The sequence below is a fragment of the Paroedura picta genome, chromosome 13 (assembly GCF_049243985.1).
Source record: "Paroedura picta isolate Pp20150507F chromosome 13, Ppicta_v3.0, whole genome shotgun sequence".
Classification (NCBI taxonomy): Eukaryota; Metazoa; Chordata; class Lepidosauria; order Squamata; family Gekkonidae; genus Paroedura; species Paroedura picta.
The window spans coordinates 34422993-34449607 of record NC_135381.1 but is presented as its reverse complement, the minus strand read 5'-3'; the positions used below and the strand labels follow the sequence as shown (position 1 = coordinate 34449607).

At 44.6% G+C, this 26615-nt stretch overlaps 2 protein-coding genes across 4 annotated transcripts in view; one reads left to right on the top strand and one right to left on the bottom strand.

Annotated features, from left to right (window-relative positions):
- Positions 1-1517: 1517 nt before the first annotated feature.
- GPR119 (G protein-coupled receptor 119) lies at positions 1518-6915 on the bottom strand. Of its 2 annotated transcripts, none has more exons than XM_077309280.1 (3): positions 5512-6915; positions 1906-3251; positions 1518-1782 (listed from the first exon to the last, which is right to left on the bottom strand). In XM_077309280.1, the coding sequence occupies exon 1, from the start codon at positions 6660-6662 to the stop codon at positions 5673-5675; it is 990 nt and encodes a 329-aa protein (XP_077165395.1). In that variant the 5' UTR covers positions 6663-6915; the 3' UTR covers positions 1518-1782; positions 1906-3251; positions 5512-5672. The 2 variants fall into 2 exon arrangements, with proteins under 2 accessions (XP_077165395.1, XP_077165396.1); XM_077309281.1 differs by having other exon boundaries at positions 5669-6914.
- Positions 6916-9769: 2854 nt separating this feature from the next.
- Positions 9770-26615, top strand: part of ENOX2 (ecto-NOX disulfide-thiol exchanger 2) — a 38704-nt gene continuing 21858 nt past the window's right edge. Inside the window, exons 1-5 of one of the 2 annotated variants that reach the window (XM_077309278.1) lie at positions 9770-9879; positions 20155-20277; positions 22670-22801; positions 24843-24998; positions 26043-26249. In XM_077309278.1, the coding sequence (XP_077165393.1) occupies positions 9837-9879; positions 20155-20277; positions 22670-22801; positions 24843-24998; positions 26043-26249 (661 nt within the window). In that variant the 5' untranslated portion in view covers positions 9770-9836. Of the gene's footprint in view, positions 9880-14124; positions 14325-20154; positions 20278-22669; positions 22802-24842; positions 24999-26042; positions 26250-26615 lie in introns of those variants that run through there. The other variant, XM_077309279.1, reaches the window with a different exon arrangement.

The window sequence follows — 26615 nt, the reverse complement described above, 5'->3', positions numbered from 1 at the left end:
TCTGTGTCATGTGTTTAATTATGTGCAGGTTTCTTTTATTGTGGTCAGAGCAGGCAACGTAGGCCGTACCATGGGTGGTATATTGTCAAGCTGAAAACTTCCGTTGCTTGTATGACACAGTTAAGTTGCTTGTCTGTTCCGTTGGGTTGAATTGCTGTGTCATCGCACCCTGTGTCATCACACCTTGTTTGCTAGCCTTCTGAGCTGAACTGTGATGTCACTTTCTACAGCAGTGGTTCTCAACCTGGGGGGCGGGACCCCTCTGGGGGTTGAATGAGCCTTTCCCAGGGGTCGCGGCAAGAAGCTTGGCTGGGGAGGCGCCATCCACACAACAGCCCTGCAGGGTAGTTTAAGATAGAGCATTCGTCTGTCTGGAGCAGTAGAAAAGAGCGAGGTCAGCATGGTGGGAGAAGAGGCAGAACTCAACTGAGAAACCCCAGAAAAGAAAACAATTTATATACAATCCTGAACAATGGGTCTTCTATGATACATTGTTAGTAAAGTTATGGGTATGTGGGATATCACAGGAGGTGAGGATGCCCTTTTAGGTAGAAAATGTATCCTGCTGATGAAATTGGGTTATAGATTGAGGAATAGGTGTGTGGCAGTACAAGGAGGATATAATAACTGCAGCATGTTTCTGCAGTGTGCATATGATTTACTGTAGGTAAAGGTATCCCCTGTGCAAGCACTGGGTCATGTCTGACCTTGGGGTGACACCCTCTAGCGTTTTCATGGCAGACTCAATACAGGGTGGTTTGCCAGTGCCTTCCCCAGTCATTAACGTTTACCCCCCAGCAAGCTGGGTACTCATTTTACTGACCTTGGAAGGATGGAAGGCTGAGTCAACCCTGAGCCGGCTGCTGGGATTGAACTCCCAGCATCATGGGCAGAGCTTCAGACTGCATTTCTGCTGCTTACTACCTTGCACCACGAGAGGCTCATTTACTGTAGGCTAGCCTCTGCTAAAAGAAGAATCTATAGAAATAGAGACTGCAATGGCCATATGATTGTTCACTCTGTGAGTGCATACTGTGTTGGAACAGCTCCAAATACATGTCATGTATGGGTAGACATAGCATTTTATATTTTATTGTAGGTGTTTTCATCTGAAGCAGCTTACAATATCTTCATACTTTCCATTTTCTCCTCGCATCAGTAATTATGTGAGGTTAGGCTGGGGGGGGGCTGGCCCAAGGTCACCCAGCGAACTTTATGGCAGAGTGGGCATTCAAACTGACACCTCCCAGATCCTAATTGCCATTTAATCCAAGTCTGTCACTACACTGTGCTGGCTTTCTGTGGCTACACTGAAAGGGCCTGTGTGAAGCTGAAGAGCACTAGAACATCAACTTTTTGCATTATTCTAACCTGTCCCATCACACGGTCTTAAATTGGCATTCAGCATGTTCTTTGCTTATGCTCTGGCTGGGCAGAAATTGATTAAGTTAGTCTGGGTAGCAGAGCTGTCATGCCATGATGTAGTATGACGATTTAACATTTATTCCTCCAGTATCACTTGCTTGTTCATGCCTTTATTTTAGTGAGCACAAATGCAATCATAGGGCCAATAAAACTGCATAAACAGGAAATAGCCTGATTCTTCTGTTTGCATAATCTGGGGCATTTGAGCATTTAACACTAGCTGTATAAGTTCTGAGCCATATCTCCCGTATCAGTAACCATATGCATTTAATCAACCTTGCAGTTAAGCTCATGAAGGATAATAGCCCATAGAAATGTTTACTGGGGGCTGGGTCACTTAGAGCAGGTGTAGTCAACCTGTGGTCCTCCAGATGTCCATGGACTACAATTCCCATTTGCTGGCAGGGGCTCATGTGTTTGCTGGCAGGGGCTCATGGGAATTGTAGTCCATGGACATCTGGAGGACCACAGGTTGACTACCCCTGACTTAGAGCCTGAAAGGAAAAGTCCCATACATTTGTGAAATTGCTTTCCATCTAAATGAATAGCTGGTAGGAGTGGTACATATGCTACAAACTTTCTAGCTGTCTCATCCCTTTTGTAATTCTCCCTGGTTCTATTCATGTACTTACTATGAAAGCCTGGAGTAGTATTTACAACACCCATCCTACAATCTAATTCTGCTTTTATCAGCATGCAAGAAGGTGAATCCTTGGAACGGGCTATCATGACTTCAGCAAGGGCATCACATAATACTAAAAGGCATATTGTACTAACAGCCTCCTATTGCTCCTGTAAGCGCTCGTCACTCAGAGAATCGTCAACAGGCCATCCTCAAAAAGATTCTCTTTGCTGCTGTTCTGTGTATAAGTACCAGCCACCTGTAATTCCCCACATGCGGAAAATGGTACTGTTTTCTTAAACATCACAGAACAATACCCAGTCCTCAGTCCTCCTAGGGAATTTTAGTGTAAATAACCCCTTTTTTATATTGAACCTCTGATAATACCAAGCTTTGGAGAGAAAATTAAATCTTGAATCAAGGCTACACATTCCCCACCCTCCCTTCTGAATCCCAACTTATTCCCTCATGAGAAGGAGTGCTTGGATTCATTTCCTACCCTAAGTTTCCAGTTTGTGTTTGCTGGCACTTCTCTTGCTTTTTCTTACTTGGTCAAGCCTGATACAGCTACAAATGTCAATACATAATGCAAGGACTAATGTATAATGTCCCATCTAACTTATTTCATATCTCCAAGCCTCAAATGACTAGCCAAGTTCCAATCTGTAAGACGATGTAAGCAGGCTTGAACACCTGGCTATCTTCTGTTCTTGGCAAAAATAAAGGTAAGGAAATGAACAAGGATGACCAACATAAATTACGCTTCCTATTTTTGTGTTTTGGTGGTTATCCCACATAAAAGCTGCTGGTTTCTCAGATTCTTGTTGCCAAATTCCCCATTACTGTTGCTTTCCTGATACTTTGAAGCTTCTCTAAAGCCATAACTGATCTCAGAAGAAGCCATTTTTCTGCTGCTTTAACACTCCTGGAAGTTTTTTCAAAGAAAGCAGAGATAACTCAGGATCTAAGCATGGAGGCTCCCCATCATGTACATTTGGCAGCCAAGAACTGCCGCTGTTTCTGCCGCAGCAGTACCAAGCTGGGAGCTTTCTGTGGATCACCATGGACTTCTCTAGGCTTTCTTAAGGGAACCGTTCAGATTTTCCTCCCATTGATCTCTCTGAGTAAGAAGACAGCTGAGCAACCAGTGCAGGGATATCTTGTGTTTCTGTCCAGTCCATAAAGTGCTCAAAAAGTTCTAATGCTGCAATAACAGAAAAGAGAAGCAAAATGAGTACCTCTTTGCTATTTATTTATTTGTATGGCATGTGTAGTGTAACTGGGAGCTCAGAGGATTGTTTGGCAACCAGGCAAGGGACCAGGCAAGGGATATTCAGAGTAGGGTTGTGTATCTGAAGGATGCCGCCACCCACAACCCTAGGGAGGTTTGCCATTTCCTGACTCTGTATCATGACCCCTAGTGTTCTTTGGAGGAACTACCACCCAAATCCTTCAAGGTCTCCCATCCTAATACAGGCAAGAGTCCGCACTATTTAGCTTCCAAGATCTGACAGGATCTGGCTTGCATGGGCTATTCAGATCAGGGTAATACCCCTTTCTGTGAAAGGAGGATAGAGCCATAGGCCCTACTGCACCACAGAAAATCACCGTAATGACAGTCTTACACAGGGAAGGATTCTTTTCCCTCAAAGCTGCAACATACAAAAGGGAGATACGACCTTAGGGCCAATTCACACGTTACAAAATCTTTGTGAGTCACCATCAGGCTGTTCACTCATGGTGCTGGGGATTCTCCCCACTCCCTTTCTGGCAGCAACCCAAAACAAATGCATGAAGCTGCCTTATATTGAATCAGACCCTTATCAACATTGGTGTTTTCTACTCAGACTGTCAGCTCTCCAGGGTTTGTTTTAAAAAAAGCAAGTATGGAAGTGATCCTTCAATGCCCTTTCCTGTTGGCACTGCATTTTGGTTCTTGCCCACAGAACTGCTTACTGCTGTGATACATTCAAATGGGTAGCCGTGTTGGTCTGAAGTAGCACAATAAAATCAGAGTCCAGTGACAACCTACAAAGATTTATTCAAGGTGTGAGCTTTCAAGTGCTGAGGAAGAGTGCTTGCACTCGAAAGCTCACGCCTTGAATAAATCTTTGTTGGTCTTAAAGGTGCCACTGGACTCTGATTTTGTTGTGATACAGTTCAAGAAGGAAGCCATAAACACCCTGCAACTTGATCCTGTGCCCGGTGGCTGAGACTAGGCCATCTTTCCTGGCAACTGACAGACACAACTACAGAATTATGGCTGGCAGTAGCAGTGAAAACGTGAGGCATGTGCCATGGAGGATGACTGGGTGTGTATTGTGAAATCTACCAGGTTGCCAGGAAGATGCAATTTTGTCTTTCTCAGCAACTGCAGTTTCGTGCGTCTGTTCTGGGCCAATCAGGATATGGTGGGTAACGGATTACAGACTTCACTGCCGGCTCTTATCTCACTCGCTGGGCACTTGCATCAGAGCAGCGTGTTTTGTTTGGCTTCCTCTCCCTTGCCTGAATAGGCAGGGTCTGAAATAGAAAGTCACACTTGAGTGGTCACAAGCAGACAGATTTCCGCTGTCCTCCTGCTGGCTGCGTGATCGGATATGGGGGCATTTATTGCGTCCTTAAAAGCTAATCTTTCTCCACACCTATGATTTCTGTGCAAATGAGAACGTGTACACATTGGGAGCCCAGTCCAAAGGTCCAGTGTAAACATAGGTTACTGGCTACCTTTGTGATAGAGTTCCACAACTGCTTGATTAGTCAGATACATAATAAGGTGCTTGAATAGACCGATATCTCACAGTGATAGTCACTCAATAGCTCAGGAGCCATATGTGACTCTTCTGAGCATTGTTCTCCTAATGTAGAACCTGTAGCTTTCCATAAGAGTGTTGTATGTGTACACATATTGCACATGCATGCATGAACACAGTTTTTGCCTTTTGCTCAAAGTACCCTTTCAGCCCTCAAGGCAGGGAGAGCCATATTTTGGACTGTGCAAATCATGAAATACCCACCTGGCTTCTTCCAATATACATTTTTCCCCAGTAGAACAGTACTCCTTTCGTCAAAAGAAACCTAAAAGTTTTGTACTAGCAAAGTGTAGTAACATGAAGGAGGAATATGTCAAATTGTACACCATGCTGAGCCCTTTAGAAGGGCGGTATAAAAATTTATTAAATAACTAAATAGTGTAGAAGGAAGAAATTAGTCTCTTTAAGTTTGGCATAGCATGCTCATAGATGAAAGACAGTGGGAGTTGCATTTTTAGCTTGGGGTGAAGGTGCGTATTTATGTGTTCACACTGAAGAGCAGTTTAAACTGGGCTGGGAGGAGAGGTGATTTTGGGGGAAAGCACTGGCTTGGCTTGGGAATTAGCAGTGCCTGCCTCCTTAAAACCCACTCAATCTACACATTTTAAAATCTATAGATTTTACAGAAACATAAAAATCATGTATGCTCACCTCCAAAGGCAACGTTGAAGCCTATAAAAGTTGCCCTGATGTTCTTAACATTGAGAGAAGAATCTGAAACAGTATTTCACCAGGTGAGAACTTCAGGTGGAAGTTCTGGTACAACCCATTACTGAAAGGCTGGATGACACAGAGATTCGTCTCTTACCGTGTCACTCCTTGAGTGTGGGCAGTGAGATGGCATGAACTGAAGCCACGGTCCCACTGGGAGCATGATGATGACTCTCAACACGGAACAAGGGGAAGACTTTCCTCTTCATGCACAAACACATTTGATAGATCTGCACGCGCACTTCCTTCTGCCAGTAGGCATAGACTAGGGGGTTCATGAGAGAGTTGCATAAGCCGAACACCCACAGGTAATGCTCAAGGATGTGATGCAAGGTGCAGTCCCGACATGCAGCTTGTACAATGCTCCCAACAAAGAAGGGTGTCCAGGAGAGGACAAAACACCCCACTAGAACGGTCACAGTCCGCATGGCCTTGGTATCGCTGGAGGGCTGCAGGGTCGGGCAAGTCCCCGTTGAGTGGATTTGTTCCTGTCCTCGAATCTGCTGGGCATGCGAAGAAGCAATCTTCAGCAGGTGACAATGAATGTAGATGAAAGCAAACAAAGCTGGGAAGAAAGCCACACAAAAGATAGTGAGCATGTAGGTGGGGTGGAAGACACCAAAGAAAGTGCACGGTTCTTGGTAGCTTTTCTGCTGGAAGCTGCGAACAAGCAAAGGGAGGAAGCCGATCAAAGAGGCAAGGAGCCAGAGCCCTCCGATGGATGCCCCGACAACTGGACCATACATGATTTTGAAGTACCGGAAAGGATGTTTAATAGCCAGGTATCTGTCAAAGGCCACTAGAATGACACTAAGGATGGAGGCCGCTGAGGGGCAAGCGATGCAGGCCATGCGCAGGATGCAGTGATTTCGGGATGTATGGTGGGTGGGGCCAGCCAGCTCTTCTGTAACCAGCCCAGTTATGGCGAAGCCAACCAAGGAATCAGCGACGGCGAGATTTAAAACAAAACACAGCCCAAGGGAGTCACTCTTCCAAATGAGTCGCACCAGCGCAACAGCGACAAGAGCATTGGTAGCTAAGATGAGAAAGGCCAGGATGGCAAGGGCGGCCCCAAAGAACACATTTCCCATGGCAGTTTTCTTGACCAGAGCCAGGTAAAGCTGGAGACTCCAAGCGCTCGGTAGTCGAAGCTCGCCAGTTGAGCCAACACAAATGCAAACGCCCCTTGAGTTGTTTGTTCAGAAGATCACTTGAGTTGTACAGGTGATGGGGAAAATCTCAAAGCAAAATATGAGTTGCCCCTGCGTTTTGCCAGGCGGCCAACCAGGTTAGCTCTAGCCTATCTGAGCTGCTACATCTAGTTTAGACTGCCTTGAAAAGCTCATATTGACAGGAACTCCTGAAATGCGAGGAATAACCCCTCCCCTTGGAGAGATCAGTTTCCAGACAACCCCCAAGCAGCAGCAAAAGGAAATGCTTCCTGCAACTTGGTTGTATACATACAACTCACTAAGCAATCTTGACCTTTGCCCCGGGGCTCTATAATAAGCCCATCTGAGGGTGGGAACGGAGAATGATTTCATTCCCATTTACCAAATGTTCTGTATGATTTTAAACTAAATCCATTTATTCAACTTCCTTGAGTATCCTTGCACAGAAACCAAGTTGGGAAATGTCTAAAGTAAAAAGAACCACCTAATGCTATTCAAAATGACAAGCTGTGGAAGGACAGAGAGAGATTGTGACTACGCTCTGTAGAAGCCAAGATTCCTCACTATAGGGAGCTGCCTGGATTAACGGGCACATGGAAGTAAACACATCACTTCAACTTCCATAAACCCATAAGGAAGGGCAGCCTAATAAATTTAAAATGAAGGCAGCTGTTTTGCAGAGCTAGTGGGCCTGCTAAAATCTTAATGTATCCAAATGCTCCTTCATCCCTAATGAGACTTCCTCAACAACTTTCTCTATGCTCCCGCTGTGAATGATAGCAGCAGAACTAAATGCAGCTCTGTATGAAATCCCAAAGAAACTGAGATATTTAAGGTATAACTTGAAGGGGTAAATAGGATGCTAGAATAACCAGTCTGTAAAGCAGAAAGCAGGCAAAAAAATTAGGGGCTTCTCAGAAATGCTTTACATAACGGTTTGCTAGGTCTCTCTTGATCACCATCAGGGGGTGGGAATAGTAGTAGAGGAATGCCAGCTTCAGATTGGGAAACACTTGGAAATTTGGGGATGGAGCCTGGGAAGGACAGGGATCTCAGTAGGATACAATGCCAGAGTCCACCTTCCAAAGCATACATTTTCTCCAGGGGAACTGTAATAGTCAGATTATTATAATTACAGAGGATCCCCAAGTCCCACCTGGAGACAGGCATCCCTAACTGAAAGGGAAATGGTACAGATGAAGACCTGTCTGTAATGCAGGGGCAAACCTTGATTAAATTTGTGCCAATGTGCTGAAACAATTGCACAGGGTACTCCTGTGTTTATTGATTATCTATTGTGTGACCTCCCTTTGTCAGGGCTAGGAAATAAATTTATTTGATAACATTTCTCATAAAACTTTCTGCCATCTATGTAAAATAGAATTGTTCAGAAGGGTGTGTTTTATAAAGAAACAAAGGCTGCATTGTAACAGCATGATTTCTGTTTCATTTCAATAGGGGACATTTCAGTAGAGAGGACAAGACTGTGGACTATGCTACAACTATGCACTATCTGTTGCTATATGCTTTTTTATCATGCTTACAGTGCATTATATTACTACATATAATACAATTTCTTGCATTGTTTAGCATGTTTGTTTCACATTTCTGCACTACTTGTCCTCTTACATTGCTTATTAGCTGTCCCCTCATGCTGTTGATTGTACTAATGTATGTTATGTAATCTGTCTCAAGTCTCAATGAGAGACAGGCTATAAATAAAATAAATGAACAACCACATTGATTGAAAATATTCATATAAAGCCCACAATCTTCTTATCCTGTCTTTCCTTACTATAATACATCATGTAGCTAACATACATATATAGTAAAAAAAATTCAGAGTAAAAAATGTGAACCACTATGAAACAGTGACAAAATAAGAAACAAGAACAACTCTTAAATAAAACAGTGTTAACAGTACTAACACATCTCAGTTCTGTTCGATTCAAGTGGGTAGCCATGTTGATCTGAAGTAGCACAACAGTCCAACAGTACTTTCAAGACCAACAAAGATTTATTCAAGGCATGAACTTTCGTGTGCATGCACACTTCCTCAGACAATGGAACAGGGATCATAAGAGTACCGATATAAGGAGAAAGTAAATTGGTAGCAAATTAGTAAATGGCATCATAATGTCCTAAATATGTAGTATGATAGAAAAGCAAATCAGCCCATTGGGTTCAATTGCTGTTCACAAAAACATTGGGTCAATAAAAATGTTAAGGTTAGTGATTAATGGCAGACACTTTCCCAGTTGTGAAAAGAAGTAATTAAAGGTGACCTGTTGCTAGCCCCATCCATTTCTACCTAAGCACAGAGGCATCCCCACAAGTGACAAGCCCTGCTGAGTTTGTCATCCCATCCTGACAACAGAGTGTTGGATTCTAAATAGCATTGCATACTTACTTACATAAGTCTCATTGTCCCAAATAAAATTAAAAGAGGAGATTATAAGGAATGTGATATAAAAGTTAAATGATGTAAGCATACCTAGTCAGATAAGAAACCAACGTCCTTGTTGAGTCCTGGGTATTCCATTGTGTTGAGTGTTATAACAACTGTAATTACATTTAAGTTCTGAGAGCAAGCACCAAATAAACTAATTTGTAAGTCTGAAACTGAGAGCCACAAGAAGGGACCTCAGTGGGACCCAAAGCCATAGGGTCCACCTTCCAAAACATCCATTTTCTCCAGGGGAACTCATCACTGTAGTCTGGAGATGAGCTGCAGTAAATGGCCCCATTTTTCCATTGCAGGCCTTGCTCAGGTACACTTGACTGGCAGCCCAAGAGAGTCCCTAAATCACACTATTACCCTAAATTGCATTAAACTAAAGCTGGACGCTCATAAGAACCTCCAGCGGCCAATCAGAATGAACAGAGGGCACTTTTTTCCCTTCGGTCGACATGCCTTGCACCCTCTTGAGCCCCAAAAACCACAATTCCCATAGTCCTCTAGGTTCCCGGGCCTCGCCCCTAACGACCGACAGCGAATGGGATGGCTCGTAAGTCGCTTGGGGGCGGGGTCCGGGAAGCGCCGGAGTGCCCCGCAGGTCGGGACGTGGAAAAGAGGCCGAGCCCGGGCTGCAGATGTTTCAGGACTATCGGCGACGGACGGCCGCTGGGCCAGCAGGTGAGCGTTGCCGGGCAACCAGGTCAAGGGCGGGGGCGAGTTCTGCTTTGCTCCGGCTAGGTTCGCTGGGTCGCCGCGCGCCGGTTGTCATGGGAATCACCAGCGGCCTGCTTGGCTCCTCTTGTTTCTCTCCTAACTCTTAACTGGGGAAGGGAGCCGAGGGTGGCTTTATTTTCTTCCCGGTCAACTGTGCGTCATCCCAGCCCTGGAAGCTGTTTTTCAGTGCTAGGGTTCGGCTTATGGCTGAAAGGCTGAGGCTAGGGGTGCCAGCCTCCAGGTGGGGCCGGGGTATCTCGCGGAATCACACTTCAGCCTGAAGCTACAGAGATCAGTTCTCCTGGAGGAAATGGGGGCTTTGAAAGGTGGTCTCTATGGTATTTGAAAGAGCCTCTTGTGGCGTAGAGTGGTAAGGCAGCAGACATGCTGTCCGAAGCTCTGACCGTGAGGCTGGGAGTTCAATCCCAGCAGCCGGCTCAAGGTCGACTCAGCCTTCCATCCTTCCGAGGTGGGTAAAATGAGTACCCAGTTTGCTGGGGGGTAAACGGTAATGACTGGGGAAGGCACTGGCAAACCACCCTGTATTGAGGCTAGAGGCATCACCCCAAGGGTCAGACATGACCCAGTGCTTGCACAGGGGATACCTTTACCTTATGGTATTTTAACCCTCTGAGGCCCCTGTCCTCCCCAGGCTCCAGCCCCAAATCTCCAGGAATTTCCTAACCTGGATCTGGTAACCCTACCCCCCCCCCCCCATCCACTGCCTGTGGTCAGGGGGAACCTGGCAGCCCTAGGCAAGAATGTCTCTGAGCAAATGCAAAGGGTGAGGCCCTCCCCTCATGTGCTGAGGGACCATAACTGCTTTGCCCATGGGACTACAAGAGTGAATTCTGAATCTGGACGTTCTTGGTCCAATTTCATCTCTACATGAGCTCCCTAAGTGGCCTCCGATTAGCTGATTTATCTTGGCTTCTGACTTCGCCCTTGCCATATTGGGATGATAGTGCTGTCCTATATTACAGTGTTGAAGGTAGACTTACAAGAAGATATTTATTTATTTATTTTATACCCCCCTCTTTCATAAGGGACCCAGTGTAGCTTATGTCAGACTCCTCTCCGCCATTTTATCCTTACAACATTTCTGTGAGGTTGGTTAGGCAGAGAGTGTGACTGGCCAAACGTCATCCAGTAGGCTTCCATCTTGCCTCTGGCAACCTACTTTTTCTTTCTGTCTTTTCTCTCTCCCCCTTGTACCTGCCAGATGGGAATAATGTTTTTAAAATTTATTTATGTGGATTTTTATACTCAGGTTGATGAACCTGTTGTTGCTTATTTAATATTTAATTTAATAAAATATAGAGGCTGCCTTTCCATTTGTTCAGTTTTATTTATATGAGTTTTTAATGCTTCTGTGTATAGTGCATCTTCTAGAAATATAAGATGCCACAAAGTTCAAAACATTGGAAACTCCACAAAATAATGGTTCACAAATGTAATTAATTGAATGGTAGAAGACTTTTCTTATCCAGCAGCTTAGGATGAAGCCAATCATAGCTTGTTAGAACAGAAATGCCTTCCATAGTTTATGGAACCTAACTAAAATATGGATCCCTTGCATGCTCTCTGATAGATTGTTCTAAAAAAAGAGTCACTACAGAAATAATCATCTCTTATCATCAAGGCTAAGTGAATCTCCCAGAAGAGAAGAACCAAGCAGGCTCTAAGTGGGCTTCATGAGCAGGACTGCCTAGGGAGATGACATCCTTCAAAATATGGAGGCCCCAAGTTGTACAGGGTTTTAAAGATTAAAACCAGCACCTTGAGTTGCATATGGAAACAACCAGTGCTATTGTTATGAAATTGAAAGGTGTTTATCTATTGGCCTGTACCCACTAATCGATGGACTACCGCATTTTGCGCAGGCTGATGTTTTTGTGTTCATTCAAAGACAGTCCTATATTAAATGTAGTATTCTAGTCTACAAGTCATGGAATTATGGATCAAGTAAAACACTCATTGCCCAAACCACTGGCCTGTATTTCAAAAAATACAGCTGAGTCCAGGAGCACACACAAACTCTTATGTTCCTTGGCAAAGACAGTGCAACCCCACTCACCCAAGATCAGTCCCTTCAATAATATCTGTTTCTCCCAATCCTTCTGTTTCATCTGGTTTCTGTTTTAGTCTAAGACAGTCTTTGACCATGGCTTCCAAACAAGATGGCTTACAGTCTTAAAGTCCTCATAATACTGACTGGCATCAGAATTATAAGAAGATAATCAACATTAAATCTTTTGACAACAAAGTGTCTGTTCCACATAATATATTTCTAGTAAGGCCTTGGAAGAGGACCATGTCTCATGGCTTAAGTACCACTCAAGCACTTAACATCCACTCAGGGTGGATGTCCTTCCCCTGAATGCCTCCACCCCCAACTGGCTTGCCTGTCTGCCCAGCAGCCAGCCATTCGCCTTCTGTCCCCTACCCCTGACCACCCCCTCCTCCTTCCACTTCCCTCTGAGCCTCGAAGGCTGCAGATTCCTGCAGAGAGAGCTGCCCCTGCCAGTGAATTCCATTATAGCTGCCTGCAGCCTTTCCAGGTCCTGGGGGGAGGCTGTCAGCAAAGTTCTTCCAAACCCCCCCCCCCCCAAATCTTTTAGTGCCCATTATATTCCTGAATGCAACGGGCTTGGCCACTGAAAAGTGAGCTTTTTAGTATATGCAGAATGAGACTGTCCCATAATATTAAGTGGCCTTTAGGGGTGATAACATGATTTCGGGGTCTCTGTGTTTTTCTGTAATGAAAACTGTTAATTGAATATTCTGTTCACCTGCCCTCCACCCCAGTGGTCTTTTGCCGTTGTCCTTGAGTAAAATGTTGCTCTTTGCATTTGATGTAAGAAAACCAGTCACTTTTCTTCTTAAATGTCTCGCATTACAGATGACCTGTAGGGCAAAGATTTGTTGTGTGTCTGTTAATCTGTAAACAGTTTGCATGCAAACCAACTGTAAGCCCTGCAAAAAAACAAGACCACCCCTTTAAATGACATGCCATGGACGCTATAAAGTTCAGCATTTAGCAAAACTACTTAAGAAGACTGTTCAACATAAAAAAATAGCTCCTCTTGGGAAATAAAAGAAAGCCCTGTGGAAAAGCTTGCTTACCTTTGTTTACAAATGTATGTTCTGTAACAGAATGTAATAACATGAATCCTCTAATCCAGGGGTAGTCAAACTGCGGCCCTCCAGATGTCCATGGACTACAATTCCCATAATTGAGAATTGTAGTCCATGGACATCTGGAGGGCCGCAGTTTGACTACCCCTGCTCTAATCAAATCCACTATAGGTTAGTAAAGCATTAGATGAATCTACAACAAGCTGGTTTCTTGTACTGTAGAGATTGGTTGTATATGTAGGAGAGGTGTCGTTTTGTGGTAGGGAAACTTGGTAGTGACTGATCTTTCTTCTGCTTGAAGGAGAGAGCAGCTGTGCACCAACATGACAATTCTAAGGTCCTGAACACCTCATGTAACTGTTGAATATCTCTTGGTTTGTAGTCTTACAGTGCTAGCCCAAGCAGAGCTAGGAGAATGGCCACAGCATGTAACAAAGTGACGCTGCCATCTTAAGGAGAGTTACAGCTTCTTGACTTCAGTGAAAAGTCCAACTCTGCTTAGGACAACATTTGGAAAGCTTGAGCACAACAGAAACACTTAGAGCAGAGTCTAAAAACATTGTTGTTCTTCCATGTGAATGTTATGAGAATGAAGGAGCCCTGGGTTACTTTCTGTCGGGCCCTCCCATGACGTTACGTTCCTATCTAATGAGTCTCTCATCCACTCTTATTAGGAGAAATTTACCTGGGACCCTGTTCTGATTGCCAAGAAGTTGACTGCTTAATATAATTAATATACCTAATAAGAATAGATGAGAGACTCATTATTTTGGCCTTTTGATTTTGTTTTTGGCTTATCTGGAACAGTGGGAAATCAACGGTGCAGCTTCCTTGCACTGAATTCTTCTCAGCACTCAGAAGTCCCAAATCCTTGGCACATTCACAGAGGATCAGGCTGTTTTAAGCCACCTGCTCTCTGGGCCACCTTCCCTTGATTTCCAAGATTCACGGCTTCGAGTGTCCCTGGCCACTGATTGATGGGGACAGATGCGCTGGGGGCAGCAGTTCATCTGCACCCACCCACATATATATAAAACTTCCATGTGTTTCCTCTTTAGCATCCCAGCGTTTCCAATTGCCTGCTGTGATAGCTGTCTTGACGTTAAGCGCTCCTCTTGTTACGCTGGTTGCTGGCCCTTGGTTTGTTCTAGATGCATCACATATGAACTGATGCTGGCTATTTTATGTTAACGGAGTAGCAGCCTAACGCACAGTGGGACTGAAGAAACACTCTTGGCCGCACCTCCTCATGTTCCTGGTGCAGTTCACAGGTATGGTGTGAATGATGTTGTGACAGTAGGTTTTCCTCTCCACTAGGTTTCTTTTCTTTTTTTATATACCATCAGTCAGTAAACCGGGATAAGTGAACTTGTATCAGTCGTCAACTGACAGTAGTGCTCTGATCAGAATACCTGCTGTCGAACGCAGTTTTTTTGTCTGAGTTCCTGGATTATAGGAGTTCAGCAAGAACTCAGTTAAATTTGGAATGCTGAAATCGAATCAACAGGATTTCTTATTTAGCCGACAAACTCAATACCCTCTTAACACTATGTTTCTGGCTTTTCACCTCCCAGTTCTGGAGGTGTCTCTGGAGTCGTGAGAGTTTCTTTCTTGAAGAAGCACGTGTTATTTGTGACTGGGTCAGTGCTGAATATTGAGTTTTTAAATGGTATTTTCATGAAGCACATGGGTGTGGATAGATCCTTTTGTTGTCGCTTGGGCTTCCATTTTGTGGACTGCAGGGGGTAGGTGATTGTATTACTAGAGATGAGTTTTCAGACTTCACAAAGCAAAGACTCTCCTGTTCTCTTTTGACACCACTATGAATACTTTGACAACAGAGTGTCCACATAGGAGTTTTGTGCACTTCATTGTGATATAGTGGTGGCAGCATGGCATCAGGATCTGAGAGACCCAGGTTTGAATCCCCGTTCTGCCATGGAAGCTTGTTGGATGACCCTGGGCCAGTCACACACTCCATAGACTAACCCCCCTGTTGTGAGGATAAAATGGAGGAGAGGAAAATAATTTAAGCTGCTTTGAGGTCTCTTCTGGGGAGAAAAGAGGGGGGGGGGTATAAATAAAGAACATAAATAAATAAATCACAATTTCCCCTACATTTTCCATTTTCCGTACTTCCACATGGCTTTTTTAAAACAATGGTAATTGCTGTATCTTAGCAGCAAAAAGGGTTAGCTAGAGGCTTCTTTTAAAAACTCCTAGGAATTCGGAATAACTAGTAGATCATGGCAATCAAGCACTATAATACTAAACTGATCCTTTTTTTTAATCCCTCAAAATGGCTTCTGATGCTACAAAGGAGGTGGGGGGTGACAGCTGAAGCAAGTAATACAGTGAAACTCTAAAAAGAATTGCACCGTCCTGTTCTTTGGCACACAAATGTGCTTTGACTGCAGTCTTTCAAAAAAGGTTATATCAGACCACCTTTGTAGAAAATTGGAGCACAGCAGATGAAAATTCACAGAGTAAACTATTAGGAGATGACATTATATGAATGCTTCAATAAAACCTGCTCCAATTTCAATGCCAAACAGGAACAGGTTCCGTACGGAAGCAGTCTTTGCCTTGTGACTTAAATTGGACTTTTGGCCAATTTGGAAATAGAAAAAATTCGCAAGAGAGTTGAAAACTAAGTTTCAGTTCTTACTTCCTTTTTAGTTGCAAACTAATGGTAAGTCCTTTTTTTCTTAGCCTGGAGAAGATGTTATCAAGTCTTTTAAAGCAATAGCAGTTCAGCAATTCCTCCTCCACATTTCTTATGTGGGGCAGAATATACCTTTTGACTTATGACTTGAAAGACCAATAAAGGCTGACTCCAGGGACACCTTTAAGACCAACAAAGATTTATTCAAGGCGTGAGCTTTCGAGTGCTCGCACTCGAAAGCTCACGCCTTGAATAAATCTTTGTTGGTCTTAAAGATGCTACTGGACTCTGATTTTATTGTGCTACTTCAGACCAAAACGGCTACCCACTTGAATCTGACTTGAAAGACCGTTCATCCAAGGCTACAGGCATATCTCTACTATAGGCTCAAACTGGCTTAGTAAGCATTCTGTATATCCAGAATTGTAGTTCTTTGAAAAAGTATGCAAGTACCTTTCAAATAAAATCATCAGCTCCTTCACAAGATACAATTCCAAGGATTCTTTGGAGTATACTAAATCGATATCAAACCAGTATGAGTGTGCAATATGCCTTAATTATGTTAGTTTTGCACTGCTCATCTGGACAAACTACTTGGCATTATTGCCTTTTGCACATTTGTGCAAACCACACCTTCCAAAAATGCTAATAACATTCCTCCTTGTGACTAAGCAGCCTTAGTATTTCCCATTGCCAATAAATTTAATTTTTAAATCCTCTGTAATGCTTCCAGAATGTGCTCCTGTCATAGCTTATTGGCTTAGAGACCAGTGATCACATTACACCTGCTTTGCATTCTTTTCCTTTGCTGCTTAGAACGTGGGGGCTAATAGAGGGGATGGCTCCTGTAGCTTTGGCTGTCTCTAGTAGTCCAGCTACAGATAAATAATCAGCAGCACTTTCAGACTTCCCAAATTTAGATTATGATGATTGAAACTATCCAGAAAATATTTGATAAGGGCCATTCTATTACACTGGAGCACTAGTTGATTTAAATTGCTATCTTGTCTCTGCCTGAGCCACATCTAGATAACAGTGTGGTTGGTTTGTTCAGAAGGCACAGGAGAATTCTCTTTTTTCTCTGCTGGTTATTATTTGGATTGTCCTTTTACTGCTCGTTGTCATTTGGCTTGCAAAGAGTATCCTGGATCTGTTTCTGTCAGGGAACCATAGCTAGAATGGGTGGACTTTCTTGGAGTCATTGAGAAATCCATACAGTGTCTTGAAAGATGAATCGGAGTATGTGAGCCGTGGATCACTGGCTTTGCCAGTTTTATTTCTGATATGTCTTTGTGAACTACAAATCATGCGGCTGTGTGTGGATGCCGTGACACAGTTTACTAATGTAACAGGATTAACTTTTGCTTATATATTCCCACTGTCATGATGGTCAGTTCGTAGCCTGAGGAAGAGTGCTTGCACTCGAAAGCTCACGCCTTGAATAAATCTTTGTTGGTCTTAAAGTTGCCCCTGGACTCTGATTTTATTGCGCTACTTCAGACCAACATGGCTACCCATTTGAATCTATCCTTGAAAGATGAATATAACTAAGCAGATAAAAAGACCATGAGTTAGCATGTGTACTCTTTCAAGGATCAAGAGAAGGGATAGGGTGCAATTATTTTCTTTCCTTTGCTTATTTTGAGGAAAGATGCACACAATTCCTCATATCTTATTTTCCAGCTGACCTTTCTCAGCCCTGGGGGTCATCTGCACAATGGAAAAGTAGCTAAAAGCACGCCAAAAGCAGCATGTTATATTTTACTCTACACACGAGAGTGGATTTAGTCCATGAAGCCCACCAAGTTCAAATTCGCTCTGCACGTTTAACCTCACCATGGGTGCTTTTTGCGTGTTATCGCCATGGTTTCTGAAACCCACACTGGTCATCTGCTTCTCTCTGGTGAACCACGCCAAGTGGCCCTGCATGGACTTTGGTGAGCATACCCCAAAGTGAGAAGGTGGACAATCTGTTCTGGTGTAGTGAGCCAGTTTGGTGTAGTGGTTAGGAGTGCGGACTTCTAATCTGACATGCCAGGTTCGATTCTGCACTCCCCCACATGCAGCCAGCTGGGTGACCTTGGGCTCGCCACGGTGCTGATAAAACTGTTCTGACTGAGCAGTGATATCAGGGCTCTCTCAGCCTCACCCACCTCACAGGGTGTCTGTTGTGGGGGGAGGAAAGGGAAGGCAATTGTAAGCTGCTTTGAGACTCCTGATAGAGCTGTTCTGACCAAGCAGTAATATCAGGGCTGTCTCAGCCTCACCCATCCCACAGGGTGTCTGTTGTGGGGAGAGGAAAGGGAAGGCGACTGTAAGCCGCTTTGAGCCTCCTTCGGGTAGGAAAAAGCGGCATATAAGAACCAATTCTTCTTCTTCTTCTTCCTTTATACTCCCTGTAAGGCAGCATGAAGGCATCAGTGTTATCCTTCCCCACTTTTTATTTTGCTAACGCTTTGCTAACATGGCCCCCACTTTAATTGAATAACATTATGTCTTTTCGATATCACCAGCGAGTGTTGCGACAATACATTGGTGTGCAAACCAATGTTCCTTATTAGTCTGTTCCAGACCTAACACTTGTGGCCTGCCAAGCCGCCTGCAGCCCACCAGCTCTGTTTTGTGGTCTGCCTGTTGCCTAGTAACCCCGCCCCCTGTTTTTTCCAGCCCTCAGCAGGCAACATAAATACCTTTATTGGGCCCAGGCTTGGCCTGATGCATGCCTTTAAGACGCTTGTTTAAAGAGGGTATTTCAGTACGAATTCATAACTTGCATCAGGTGTCACCAGCTCACGACTTCTCCGTCTTGCCTGTACCTGTTGTCGCTGTGGCAGGGATTCCAGGTGCAGAAAATGCAGGCCAGGCAACGTTGGGCATGCACTTGTAAAAAAATGTTTACCATTCTGAAGAGCCCATGACTCTTCAACCATCTCAGGGATGGTTGCTACTTCAGTCACTAGGGGCTTTGGGATTAGCATAGGATTTAACACCTGACACGATCATATAAAGCTCTGTCATCGAGAGTCCAGTTTGCTTGAGACGCGATGTGAGAGCAGAGCTCCTTCACAACAACTCACTCCGGCATGTGCAAGAGGCAGTCTCAGAAATGCCTCTTTTCTTTGGAATCTTACTCCTCCTTTACCCTGTAAGTGAGGACTTCTGTGAGAGCGCACTAGGCAGAGAAGCCCTTCTGTAGCATTTGAGGCGCTGCTGTGCTGGTATGCCTCTGTGGTTGGACCATATGCCTGCTATGACAACTGATCGGAGAGAGTTTTGATGCCTGGGTTATATCACTGTGAGATTCCAGACGTTTATGTATAAAAGCAGTGGTTCTCATCATTTGGGGTCGCCTGGCCCCTTCTTTGGGGTCCCCAGGTTGGATGCTGTGGCGGTCGGGGATGGTGGTGGGCGGTGGCGGCAGCTGGCAGGTAGCGGTGGCAGTCAGCGGCAGCAGAGCCATTGCAATGGCCGCCTCCACACTGCCCGACTGTTCTGCGTATGTGCGTGTGCATGCTGCCTGTGCACGTGTGCATGCTGCCCGTGTGTGTGTGTGTGTGCCCGCCACCGACGCATTTGGGGTCACGAGTTAAGAGCGGTTGAGAACCGCTATCTTAAAGCAATCTTTAACACTACAGCACAAAATCAGATTTCAGATTTCAGACCAGTTCAGTCTTTCTCATCTTTTTTACTGTTGAGAAACCCCTGAAACATTCTTCAGGCTTTGAGACACCCCAGAAGTGGTGCAATCATGCAGAGCTGTGTACACACCCATCTGGGCCCCTCCCCACCTCCCTCAAGCCCATCATTGACCATGTGGGGGATCGACATGATCATATACGGTCTGACGGAGAGGCTGATTCTGTGAAGGCTTAAGGGGGTGGCAGGTTACAGTGGATGAGCGATAGGGTTGTGAGTGTCCTGCATGGTGTAGGGGGTTGGACTAGATGACCCAGGAGGTCCCTTCCAACTCTGTTATTCTATGATATTGAAGGAGACAAAAGAAATATAAACCATATAGTTTTATCAAGGTTCTTTTCCAAGGGAGAGCAATTTCATCCAGTAATAAATAGATGGGTTTTTTTTAAAGTAAGATAGCCTTTAAGGAACAGCCATAGTGTACATACATCCATGTGTTTCAGAACTCTTCCTAACTTCCTCTCTGATTTCCCCAAACCATTTTTGAAAATGGGAAGAAAGGTAAGAGACAGTGGTTAGAGAAACAAACGCCAGTTTGTCTTTGCGCTGGCAGTGAACAGTTTTTCTGCTACAGAACTGTTGGGAGGTCAGTGTTTTGACTATTCTTACTTCAGGTTTGTCCTAGATGAGATCCAATTGTGAAAGCACCTGGTATGAACTTGTTTATGACTTTGCTTCATTAAGAGCTCAAATATTTAAGATTATTCCTAATGAACTCTCGATTTTTGTGTCTCTTTTAGGGCTAAACCAGTTGCCCTTTGACCCTGGCAACAAGAAGTCCCTGCAGTACAGTAACAGGGCTGGTTCTGCTGAAAATGGAGGTGAGGCAAGCCACAAACGGCAGAGGACAACACTGCCTGCAGGTAGGCCTGGTGGCACCAGAAGTGGTGTTTTTTGTCCTGAGTGCTGGCGGCTGTGAAGGGGAATCCAGAAAGATATGATGCTTTTCCTCAGAGTGCAAAGAAGTCTTGTTATTTCTGGATCATTCTGTGCCAAGAGCAAGGAGTTCTGGGACTTCTGTTACTTGTCACTTGATAGCCAGAAGCCAGGGGGTCACAGCTGTGTACGTGCTTCAGTTGGGATGAGTCTCTGTCGGAGAGGGTTTATTTTTGCTAGTCTGGTTGATATTCAATAGCAAAAGTACTTATTATATACTGAGCTTGAGCAAGGATCTCCAGGGCAAGTAACAGTCAGTTCTTGGTGTACAAAATGAGTAAAATGATACTTTTCACAGAGCCAATGAGGTTGATGGAGTACAATTTGAGTTATGAAATTCTTGATTAGAACAAATTATTTTGTGAAACTTGATACTTTAGACACTCCTACACCAGCCTAATATTGGCACAAGAGATATACAATTTGCCCTACAGTTAGGAATATATATGGAAATACAGTATTTATTTTGGTGTTGTGTAATAACAAGAAGTTGCAATTGGGAAGAATTTATGACACCACTGTCAGCTCCCGTGTGGAGTGCCATGGAGTGTGGTTCACTCCCCCAACTTAATTTAACAGCTTTATGTGTCTTCTCCCAGCTTGTCTGAGAATTTGGACCGAGTTGTCATCAATATGCTGATGATACCCAGCTCTGCCTTCTGATGAGTGACCATCCAGACTTGCCCCCAGAGTAATTTACCAGCTGCCTGGAAGCAGCAATGAGGTGGATCGAACAGAGTTGCCTGAAACACAATGCTTTGAAGACAGAGGTCATTTGGCTGGGTAGGAAAGGGCCAAGTGAGGCAGCGTGCTTACCCTCCCTAGATGGTGTTCACCTTAAGATTGTCCATGAAGCCAGGAATTTGGAAGCAGTTCTGGATGCCTCCCTTACAATGGCACAGGTGACGAGAGTAGTCCGGTTGGTATTTTTCCACCTTTGTCAAGCTAAACTACTAGCACCCTACCTGGCCCCGGAGCACCTAACCAGTCTGAGCCATGTGACGGTCACCTCTAGGCTGGATTTCTGCAACTTGCTATACATGGGCCTACCTTATCCCTGCCCCAGAAACTACAGCTGGTCCAGAATGCAGCTGTCCGGGTCCTCACAGGTACTCCTTGGAGGGTCCATATTTGTCCCATCTTTATGCAGTAAGACTAGCTTCTGGTTGAATTCTGGATCAAGTTTAAGGTGCTGATTCTTACCTTCAAGGCCATCTGTGGTCTGGGCCCAGTGTACCTAAGGGACCATCTCTCTGCCTATGTCCCCCAAAGAATGTTGCACTCTGCAAACTGCCAACAAGCTAGTAGTCTCTGGCCCCAGGGAAGTATGTCTGGCCTCAACCACGGCCAGGATCTTTTCTATCCTGGCCTCCACTTGGTGGAATAAGCTCCCCAAGGAGATCAGCGCCCTGTTGGAGCTGTCCAAGTTCCTCAGGGCCTGCAAGATGGAGCTCTTCTGCCAAACATTTGGTTCAGGCCAGTAATCCCAATAGCATCATATGGGCCTCCCCCAGACAATCCCCCATGGAGAATGCCCTTTGATAGGTTCAATTGGAGAACTGCTGGGTGGTAATGAGATGCTGAGATTTTAACACTGTTATTTCTTTATTGTTTTTAAGTTTCTTAATATCCATGTGTTATTGATGTGAATGTATGTTGTACACAACCCTGAGCCACATGGGAGGGTGGTATATAAATTAAATAAATAAAAATAATAATAAGTATCCTGCAAAGAGTAGAAAGAACATCTAGGCATAAGTATGCTAGGATGACACTCTATGATGCTAGAAGTGTACATATTTATAAGGAGACCCAAAGGGGACCAGTTTCAGGTCCTTTTGCTAAAGGAATAGATCAAAAGACCTGGAACCCAGTCCCACAGAGGCTGATGAGATGGATGTGGTGAGGGCTACAAGTTCAATGTGGGCACTCTGTCCCAGAGGTATTTTTAGCTGCAAGAGGGCAGTCAAAAGCATCAGAAAAGGCTACGGGAACCGTGTTGAACAGAAGAATTGGTAGTGGAGATCATTAGAACTCTGAAGGGTTGCCCATCAGATATATTGCGAAATCGGGCAGTTGGGAAGGCATTTGGCTTCTTGGAAACGTCGCCAGATACTTCTTTGTCTCTTGGCGTTGACTTCTGCCCTTTACTAAGGGATGCACCTTGTTGTTGCTGGAGGAGAACATCTTTGCCTTCTGTTTCTTTGCCTGCCTGCTTTATTGCTCCTGCGTTCACTTTTTAACAATTGCTTTAATTTGCTCAGATGTTGATCGTTGTAAGCCCTCTAATTCATTTGCTAACAATTGTGTTGTCTGCAGATGCTGTTCAGAATCTGAACCTCGAATCCCCTCCAGTGGATTTGGCCATGTCTGACCCAGCAGCCTGGGCTACTGCGATGAATAACCTAGGAATGGCCCCAATGGGAATATCAGGAGATCCAATTTTGCCTGGTAGGTGTTGCTGTTGATCAAGGGCAGCCACTGCAAATACCCCTAGCAATAAAGTTCTCTGTTAGTATTGGAGGGGTTAATGTTCATAAGCACGCAGATTCTATGCATTGTGAAAACTCAGCCCTGCTTTCTGGATCAAAAGAATACATGAACCAAAGAGAGCATGGATTCTAATTCTGTTGGATACTTTTGTATTTCTCTACCAAGGCCCATTATGCATGGAGTGGAAAGTCCACATTCGGGGTGGAATGGCAGCGGCTAAAATCACCAATTATGCACGCTGCAGGCGGCAACCGGGCGCAGAGTCAACGTATGCCGCCGAAAAAGCCACGTTAGCGAGATGCGGAAGAAAGTGGAGCTTCCCGGGACCAGGGTGCAACCAGAAGCGGCTCCACAGTATCCGCGTGCATAATCGGATACTCTGGGTTTTGCCGCCGTTGTGTTCCATACCGTGCGTAATCGGTTTGCTTCACTTCTTCCTCCTCCTCGTTCTCCATGCCACCGTTTCAGTGGCCGTGCATAATAGGCCCAAGGCACAGTTAAAGGGCTTATTTTGAACCCAAGTATGACTGGTTCAGCCATTAAGCCAGAGTAAATCTCCTCTTTATGATTTGGATATTTTCTATGTTTTTCTTGAGCTAGTCTAAAGTCCAAATATTTGTCCATCTATTTGGGTTTCTCTCTTGCTCTTTCCCCTGTTATACAATGGACTCTTCATTAACTTGAATTCAGGCCACTTTGTGAAGGACGCCTGCTTTTCAGGTAACAAAAGCAAGAAAAATATCTGCTTGTCCCAACTTAATTCTTCTGACATAAAGGTGATCTAGTCATCTCTGTCACCTGGTAGGAGGGGGGTGGGACACACCACATTCTCCGTCCCAGATATAAGCTGAGCATGGGAGCTTCTGCCTCTTGTACCAAGCCTTAGAGAAGTTCATAATATAACAAAACAGCTTTCTGAGTCTCTCCAGTCCTTGGCATGAGGTCTGGGAAATTCCCCAGATTCTTTATCTGGGGGATGTCCTCAGAATAGGCAATGTGCTTCCCAGTGGTGAGCTGCCAATCACACTCTTGGGCCACTGCCAACCAGCTTAACACTGATGCTCCCTGTGTAGTTCATTATCCAGTCATCTGTTCCAGTGGTGAAAGATTATCAATGAGAGCACTGTTGATAGTACTTAATTTACAGTGTGTTTTGAATGTTTAAAGTGCCATACAGTTTTAATTTAATTTATCCTCCAATTCCGAGGGGGTAAGTTTAAGATGTCCTCCTTCCTTCTTGTATGTTGGCTCAAATAAGTGCCTATTACCCTTGGCAAGGCAAGTTACTGCTCCAAGTTCAGGAAAACAGTACTGGGTGATGATAGTGCTGTTACCTTTCAGACCCAAGCCAGAGATCTATCCACAATTCTGAAGATCTGTTAAAAGATCTTCTAGATCAGTGATTCTCAACCTGGGGGTTGGGACCCCTTTGGGGGTCGAACGACCCTTTCACAGGGGTCGTGGCAGGGCAAGCAGCTTGGCCAGGGGGGGCACCATCCACACAACAGCCTTGCAGGGTAGATCGAGATAGAGTGTTCATCTGTCTGGAGCAGTGGAAAAGGACGAGATCGGCATGGGGGGACAAGAGGCAGAACTGAACTGAGAAACCCCGGAAATAAACCAATTTATATACAGTCATGAACAATAAATCTTCACACCATTGGTCAGATTCAGTTTAATTTCTGTGAAAGAACACTTGCACAATATTATGGTTGGGGGTCACCACGACATGAGGAACTGTATGAAAGGGTCACAGCATTAGGAAGGTTGAGAACTACTGTTCTAGGTACTTTCTGGTTTTACAGCTCTCTTTCAGATGTAAAAAGTGCAGAATGATTTGGTCTGTCAAACAGCTTCACCTCCCTGTGTTGATAACCTCTGGGTTCTGGTAGGATCTTATACCTTTGACTAGACAGTTGCATAACCTGCTTGGTATTTTAACTGGATCTCCTGAGCTGCTTGGAGTCGCAGTCTGCCTCACTGATCCTCTCTTTTTCAGATTTTGACCCCACCCTTGGGATGATGACTGGGATCCCACCCATCAATCCCATGATGCCTGGTTTAGGAATAGTGCCACCGCCAATCCCACCAGATATGCCAGTAGCTAAAGAGATTATTCACTGCAAAAGCTGCACTCTCTTCCCACCTAACCCAAGTAAGTCCTGTCTTAATCCTTGCAAGTGACCCAGTGTGGGATGGGAAATATTGAATGACTAGGAAAGGAAGCAAAAATGGGCCACTTGATGTAGAAATCTTGGGGTTGAGCTGCAGTCTTCCATAGAGCTGGTCAGAATATTTTGTTAGCCTAGTTTAAGGAAGCTAATATAGATACTGGATATCTGAAGAAGTGAGCAGTGACTCACAAAAACTCATATCCTGCCACAAATTTTGTTATTCAAGGGCCCCTGGATTCTTGCTTTTTTCCTTGGAATGTTAGAGCCAGTTTGGTGTAGTGGTTAGGAGTGTGGACTTCTAATCTGGCATGCCGGGTTCGTTTCTGCGCTCTCCCACATGCAGCCAGCTGGGTGTCCTTGGGCTCGCCACGGCACTGATAAAGCTGTTCTGACCGAGCAGTGATATCAGGGCTCTCTCAGCCTCACCCACCCCACAGGGTGTCTGTTGTGGGGAGAGGAATGGGAAGGTGACTGTAAGCCACTTTGAGCCTCCTTCCGGTAGAGAAGGTCTCTCTCTCTCCCTGCCTCCTCAGGGAAAGACCTAAGAAAGCAGGGAAAGCATTTAAACTGGCTAAATCATAGCCAAATTGCTGAATCGCAATTCAGCCACCACTGATTTGGTGATTCAGCTTGGATTGGCAATTTGGCCCAGATTGGCAATTTGGCCAAAAAGTACTCAAATTAATCAGTATTAATTTGAGTACTTTTTGGCTTATCCAAATTTAATTGTCCCTCCCTAGTGTTGTTGCTTTCACTGGCATACATTTGTATTTGGTTGAGCATTGTCTGTGTAGTTTAATCAGGTAATGTGAATAGTTTTCTGTTCTGGGGTATGCTTGAGAAATTTTGGCTTTTTTGTATTTTGTGACGAGCAGGCTATAACCCTTCCTTGACCAAGCAGATCATCCAGACTTCAGAACATTTAAACAAGAGACATGTAGCAGTTGTTAATTGTTCAGACAGATGAATGCCAGATGTCTTTTGTTTGTGACAGTCTACCATATTTTAGCATTTTCTGTTCTTAGATCTTCCTCCTCCTGCCACAAGGGAAAGACCTCCAGGGTGCAAGACAGTATTCGTTGGAGGGCTACCAGAAAATGCTACGGAGGAGACTGTTGTAGAGATTTTTGAGCAATGTGGAGAGATTGTAGCCCTTCGGAAGAGTAAAAAGCACTTCTGCCACATCCGTTTTACTGAAGAGTATATGGTAGATAAAGCCATTTATCTCTCTGGTAGGTATTGCTTTTATCTGCTCCATACACCAAGCTTAGGAATAATTTAATGTATAGAGTAGCACCGGATGCCTGAAGCCATATCTGATATGCTAGCTTTGTTTTGCACTCTCTCTGACTTCCACACAGGAATGATTCTACGAGATTTTCTTGTTTCAACTGCTGATTAAGTGCAGCAGCAATGGGGTGTCCACAGAGTGGATTCATTCCTCCACTGGAGGACTTCCTCTGTTTGTTTTCCACCTCTAATTGGCTGTTGACATATTGCCATAGTGGTGCTGGGTATATCTCTTATCTTTTCGGGGGTGGGGTGCTGATGTAGCCCTCTGGTGTAGGGACAGAAGTTTCAAGATACTGGAGCAGAAA

Coding starts and splice junctions, on each gene's coding strand:
- GPR119 (XM_077309280.1), bottom strand. CDS start 6,662: ATGGGAAATGTGTTCTTTGGGGCCGCCCTTGCCATCCTGGCCTTTCTC.